Genomic DNA, 7,055 nt, shown 5'->3' on the forward strand with positions numbered 1-7,055 from the left:
CTTTGCTGTGCTGATGGAAACTTGCAGTTTAAAGTTTGTTTGATAATTATATTTAATGTTATTTTAAAACCTTCACAGTAACTCAGTGCTCCTAATGTAACCACACTTTAAAATTGATTTTTAATTCTAAAGCCATTTCTCTCATATCTCTCTTTTCCAGATGGTATCATGGAAAACTTGACAGAACCATTGCAGAAGAACGTCTTAGGCAAGCTGGAAAGCCTGGTTGTTACCTTATTCGAGAGAGTGACCGAAGGCCAGGGTCATTTGTGCTTTCATTCCTTAGTAAAACAAATGTGGTCAATCACTTTAGGTGAGTACTCAGTGGTGTTTTCCTTGAAAATTGGTAAGCATAAGTGTTCTCTCTCACTCTCCCAGCAGTGCCTGACAGATCTGGTTCCTTGCCACAGCCCCAGCCACTGCCCCCCACCTCTCCCCAGTTGGTGATGTTACTTTTTGTGAGTAACACAGTTCAGGGTGATGTCAAGTCCCTGATAGTGTCAGTGGGCCCTACAGGTGTACCTCCCCAGACTATATCAACTGGGCCAAAAGCCATACGTTTCTTCTAGACTGAGGTTCACCCCCACACCTGTCTAGGGGGCCTGTCCTGGTGCTGTGATAGCTTCAAAGCCCTTGGCCTTTTCAAAACCTTGCTGACCTTTCTAACAAAGAACTCAGAAGGCTTTGGTGAGGGGATTGAAATGCAGGTACAGCAATGGTGCTGGTACTTGCCCACTCTCTCCTACTATGGCTGGGCCCTGGTCGTCAACAGCCTGGCAGGTGCTACTCTGGCACTGTGGACCCACTGGTAATTCTGCTCAAAAGGCTCCAAAAGCTCCTTGTGGTACAAGCAGGATTACTGGTGGGTCCATGATCAGTTCCTGTTGGGCCAGGCCAAGGTGGTATCCCTGAAGAGCCACAGAATCCAGCTCTCAGAGGCCGGCTCTGACAGCACTCTTCCGCTTCTTGGTATGGATTCACAATGCATTTGAGTTTAGAGGCTTCATTTTGCAGTAATGTGGACCAGTTTGTGTTGCATTAGGCCACCAAGGGAACATTCTGCAGGGTGGAAGATGAGCAGTCTTAAATGTGGAACCACATGATGGGTGGAAGGTGGAGACAGTTAAAATGGGGTTTTCAGTCTCTGGAGATGCTGTGTTTCTGTTGATGACAAGTGTTTCACACTTGGCTCTTGGTAGTGCTGCATATTTATACCTTCTTTTTTTAAAAACTTTATTAAAAAGTCAAAAAGCCTCTCTGGTGCACAGGTTCGCTTCTTCATGCCTATATGTGCTTTATATCTCCCCTCCCCTTTACATTTGTTTTGAGTGTCTTATAGTACATAAAAGAAAACCTAAATGTATATATTATAATTCATCTGAATGATCAGTTTTAAGTTGTTCTGAATCTGTTTCTCAAGATTGTATTGTGCTGTTGTTTACCTGCATTTACTTAATTACTTTAAAATAAATATACTTTAGAACACTCTTTTATATCTCTAATCTGTCTGCTGAACAATTTGAACAGAGAAGCTTGAAGAAACCTACAGAGCTTCAGAGTGAAAACTTGCTGACAGTTAATTCCTTTAAATTATTTTGAATAAGCTTACAACTAACATTATGCTAGTCTCTTATTAGTTAGATTCACTTTTAAGTGGATTATTTTGCATCTGTTCCCTGCCAAAAACTGCAGTTCAAAGGCCATAGTGTATGAATATCCTTTGTGTTCAGGAAAAAAATGGAGAATACAGTTTTAAAAGTTTGTATGTATTTTAATAACTTCAGGAATTGCTGAAACCATTCAGTGCTTTTGTTGCTCTTAGTACAAATAATCTTTTGCCCATTGTCTTACGTTGTCACTAATGTTACTTATTTAATTATTCCCATGTGGTTTTAAGTTTAAGAAAGCTGCTTTTGGTACAGATGAGAATTTTTCCCTGTTCTCCTGGATCCCCGTACAGTTATTCAGCCTTCACAAGAAAAAGGTATCTTTGGAATGGGATCTCTTCAGTCTAGCAGCTATCAAAGTGGCAAGAAAGGAATTCCACTGGAACTTTAAACTTTGGGAAATGACTTGAGCAAGTTCTAATCTGTCAAGTTTGAAGCAGCACCACAGCTGGATGTAGCAGCCTTATGAGAAAAAATGCTTTTGGTTTTTGGAGGGTTCAAGTTGTTCAGGTCAAGCAGAACAAGTGCACAATCAATGTATTCGATATTTAATCTAGAGCAGAGGAGACCAATCCTTTTGCCACACATTAGCCACACACCTTCCCTGAGTGCCACTCTGATATCCTTCCTTTGCCCAAAGTACTGCTCTACTTTCTGCTTCCAGCCCTGTTCTTTCTGCATGATTGTCTGCTTTGCTTCCTTCCCTGTGCTCCCTGCGTGATCTGTTACTTTGGTTTCTTACTCTACCCTATCTGTTGTGTGCCACACTCACAAGCTATCCATGCCACAGATTGGTCACCTCTATCAAAAGTTTGTCTAGTTCTCTTCAGATCCTGGTACACTGGGGTCTGTAAGAGTTCAAAGTCCTATGGATCCTTTATATTTACAGCCAGAGTTTTAAAGAATGTGGTATCTAGAACTTCTTCCTTAGTTTGATCAGGCTCTTGGTAACAGAAGGCCTTCTGTGTGGAGGCTGTCAGTTCCATAAAGACTTAGGAATGCTTTTAGTTTGATTTGTCAGCTGAGACCTGAGGAAGGGAATTCTTTAGACAAGACAATATTGAGAATGTAGTACAAAACTCTTTCAGCTTCTAGAATGCATGTTGAGAATTTGGAAAACTGCACATCAGGGAGAGAAAGGACTAGTATTAATATCCTACATTATTTTTGTCTTGACTTCTTTCATGTCAATATAGTAAGAAAAGGATTTCAAAATCAATTGGCACTGTGGGCTGGATGAGGGGTATGGAGCTTATCTGTGGGCTGGACCAGGCACATACACTAACCCCAAATGCCAGATCCAGCATGCAGGGCTGGTCTAGCAGGGACACCATGGCCAGGGACAGATGTTACGCATAAAGCTGTTTAAGTGATCAGAAACCTGTAACAACAGACATACAGTGTATATAAACCAGTTTGAAAATGGCTGAAACCAGTTTGAGATAAACGTAGTTGAATGTAGTACAGACTTAACTGATTTGGTTCAAACCGGTTTACGCACTGTCTGTCCCAGACCTTTTGCTGGTTTGAGTTAAATTGGAGACCCCCAGCATGCTCTCTGGGCTGGGTTCTCTGCTCCTCAGCCCAAGCAGGCAGGGGCAGAGGTCTGGCCAAAGAGGGTTTTAATTCCCCTCCCAGTGCCACCAGCAGGGACCTGAGCCTGGTCTGCTTACACTCTCCTCATGCTGCTACAGCAGGGGGGCATCATGGCCCCTGAGGCACAGAGGGGGGCAGGGAGCAGAGTTATTTTCCTCTCTACTCCACTGGCAGTTGGGTGGCTCAGAATAGGCCTCTGGCTGTCCCCTGGCCAGAGGCTGGAGGAATAACCCCCCGGCTCTGTCTGGCTATGCCCTCTCCCCACTGCTGCTGTGGTGGGTGGGAAAGAGCCCTTACTGAGGGCAGCAGCCCCTTCACACTGTTGGAGAGAGTGAGCCCCTTCCCAGCAAGGGGCTGTGCTGTGGGCTTGGGCTGCACGCGGCAGTGCCAGGGTGTGCAGTGAGCCAGAGCTTTGTATGTCCCTGCAGCGCTGCTGCGCTCCAGTCTGTCGGCCCCACAGCCCAGCCCTGCTGGGAACAAACCTAATTTGTTATACCAGTCCACATCTGTTATAGCTAACTTCCATATTTATAAGATTTATTACTAACAGGAGAGTTAAACCTGAATCTTAAAGCCCAATGCTTTGGTGTCTTAAACTGCTTTCAAAGGTGCAGTTGTACTAGGTCAAGTGCACTGGTGTCAAGAGGAACTGTATTGAAGGACAAACAACGGGTAAATAGATCAGTATTTGTTTCTTTCTTGGGTCTAACCCTTTCTTGTTAGGATAACTGTACTCATACAGTATCATATTGCTAGGGTCTGTTCACCATATTCATAATCATAGTTTTTCCTTTCTTTTTTTTAAGGTTGCTTTTTCCAGGCACATGTACACAAATAGTACTGTGCAAGAATGTAAGCAGTCCATGTATTACTGTTGATATCAGAATTTAATCTATTTTGACACTTCAGCTACTTTTGATACCACTAGTTTGCAATCACGGGCAGTTTAGCAAAAAGTGAAAATTCTGAAAGTTCTCTTGTATGGCAATCAGCATGTGCAGTACTTTAGAAACATCACTCCAATTTCTACCACAACATATACATAGTTAAGTTTTGACCTTCTTTCTTAATGTTTCACTTTATGGGGTTTAGGTTAAGATTTTAACATATTTAATTTAATTCCTATTTTAGTAATCAAACTGCATTAATTAGATGACATGTAAATAATAACAACCAATGGAAGTTTTAGTCATGTTAAATATTTTTTTTTTGTCAAAATGTTTAGGCATTTCTGGGAAGTTGCCTTTATCTTTTCATCCGTTAGCGCACACTAATTTAAATCAAAAGTCATGTAAAACAGAAAATGGTTTGTTTTGACAGCTGTAATGTATTCTTGCCATTCACTAAAAATCTAATGGGCTAAATCATTTTAAGGAAGAAATGAAATGTTCTTTAGTCTTGGAGCGCTGCAGGTATGCAATCAACAATGTAGCTTTTCCATAATAATGAAATATTTAGACATTTCTTTGTCATAAATTTGTTAAATCAGCTTGTAATTCAGAGTTTTCATTTTGTAGGAAGATATCCCATTAGATTATCAAATCCAGTTCTCAGATGTAAGCTTTTTCTCTCAAGAGCATTTTAGTTTGATATTTTGACTGTTTTAAATTGAAATGTTTCACATCTTAGAGCTCCTAATTCACTGCTTCTGAGAAAACTTTCTGATGTTTATCTTGATGTCTGCTTTTAATTCCATCACTTTTCTTTAGGTACTTACATCTGTTTTGAACATTTTTTTTAGTTTTAAATATTTTAAAGTTATTTTGCTATGCCACCCACAAATTTTTAAATGTACTTTGGGTAAGATGTGTATACTTCTGTTTCAACATGTTTTTTAGAAGTGCATTCTGTTAGGTGTAAACTTGAAAGTTTATGTTTTCAAAAATGAATAAATACAGCAGTTTTCTACTTTTTATGTAAGCTATTTGTGTAGTTTTGTAGAAGATTTTTTTTTCCTATTAAATCTTGTTTCTTTGCCTAACAGGATTATTGCCATGTGTGGAGATTATTATATTGGTGGACGACGCTTTTCTTCACTCTCAGACCTTATAGGTTATTATAGTCATGTGTCTTGTTTGCTTAAGGGGGAAAAATTGCTTTTTCCTGTAGCACCTCCAGAGGCAAGTAATAACTTTTAAAGGTTATAATTTTTTAATAAAACTTCTCTTTGTGCTGATACAAATTTTTTTTCTTAGTAGGGGGAAAAATTGTTGTAGTCAAGTCTCCTAATTTTATGGTAACATTTTCACTATATAGCAAGTTATAAGGACCAGTAAGATGGATGCTCTTTTTATGAAAAAAGCTTGTAGATTTTAAGTGTTTTTTTTCTTAATTACAACATAAGGTTTCAGGTGCTGTGGCTATCTCTAAACACTAGATAAATAAGAAATAAGAGATTTATTTTATATAGCCAGAAAAAGGCAAGACAGCCCATTTATAGAACAGTAAAATGAAGATGAAATTTTGGAGAAAATGGAATAGAATTGCTCCATACTACCTGGCAGAGTTTTCATATAATCTAGGTTAAATGTAAAAAACTGAGTTTCTGAAAATTTAAACTCCTTCTGAAGTTTCTCTGGAACCATCAGAAGAGGGTTCCAGAAAAAGGCACCCAAAATCAATGTTCAGTTTTGAAAGTGTCATGAATAGAAATCTTGAAGTGGGGTGGGAAGTCTTACCCATGCACATGTGTTTGAAGGGCATAGGCTAAGCTTGTCTTTTCATGGGATGTGCCTTTATTGGTAACTTAAGCATAGACCCCATAATCATCAATGTAAATTAATTAAAATGTCAGGATTCTAATATAATAAATAGGTAGAAACTATGGCTAAAATCAAATGGCAGTCTTTAGCTAATCATATACATCATCCATTTCTGTCTCTTATCAGTCTTGAGTTACAGAAACTTAAAACTGTAAGGGGTAAATGACACAATATTAACAGTCCTATACCTTAGGATGGCTTAATGTTGGAGGTCATTGGAGAGAGAGAGATATTTACATCTTTTTTTTCCCCCTATTCCTCTAAATTATAGCCAGTGGAAGACAGAAGGAGAGTTCGAGCCATTCTGCCATACACTAAAGTGCCAGACACAGATGAAATAAGGTATAATTTATTAATGGGTAAAAGCAGTTGAGTTACTCCTAGATTATTATAAGTACTAACAAGTAGTTATAATATAGCTTTTAAGCACTAGACAGTTTTCATTTATATGTGACTTTTCCTGTAAGTCAAAATATTAGGGTTTATTATCAAACGTAAAGATAATAGTATTAAATTTGGGGTTCTTAATGATTAATGCTAACCATGAAGGCATATATATTTATAAGGGGGGCGCTATTTGTTTTAGTCCTCTTGAAATTCATTGCAACCTCATGAAACCATTTAACTTTGAATGCAAATTTCTTCAAGGTTGAGGGTTGTCCCATAGGTAGATGGGGATGTCTGGGTATAAGTGTGACAAGTTTGATAAAAATGTTTTTGTTTTTTGGGTGGGCAGGAAGGTGAGGAATGTAAGGGCAGTGTGTTAGTGGATGAAGTAAGTGAAGAATAATTTTGTTCAAGGTAATGGGAAGTTGAAATAACCGCAAAATGGATTGTGACATTGTAGAAAATAGTTTTTTATGAGAGTCCGCCATTGAGGCATCGGAGTCGGTAGCTAGCTATGATTCTTACTTTCAGAAAGCAAGTATGCCAATTCTGACTGCTTGATGGAGATAGTGATTTGTCTGCGGCACCACAAACCTCACATCCAGGCATTCCCTGAGCTGCTACCTTGCAATGTTCAATGATC

The 7,055-nt window shown here is 39.1% G+C and overlaps 1 protein-coding gene across 1 annotated transcript in view; it reads left to right on the top strand.

Moving 5' to 3' along the window:
• Positions 1 to 7,055, top strand: part of RASA1 (RAS p21 protein activator 1) — a 179,655-nt gene that overhangs the window by 115,374 nt on the left and 57,226 nt on the right. The window contains exons 4-6 of the mRNA XM_019531713.1: positions 161 to 313; positions 5,248 to 5,383; positions 6,297 to 6,367. Coding sequence (XP_019387258.1) covers positions 161 to 313; positions 5,248 to 5,383; positions 6,297 to 6,367 — 360 coding nt within the window. The remainder of the gene's footprint in view (positions 1 to 160; positions 314 to 5,247; positions 5,384 to 6,296; positions 6,368 to 7,055) is intronic.

Source organism: Crocodylus porosus, unplaced genomic scaffold (assembly GCF_001723895.1).
Source record: "Crocodylus porosus isolate Cpor-Errol unplaced genomic scaffold, CroPor_comp1, whole genome shotgun sequence".
NCBI classification, from domain to species: Eukaryota; Metazoa; Chordata; order Crocodylia; family Crocodylidae; genus Crocodylus; species Crocodylus porosus.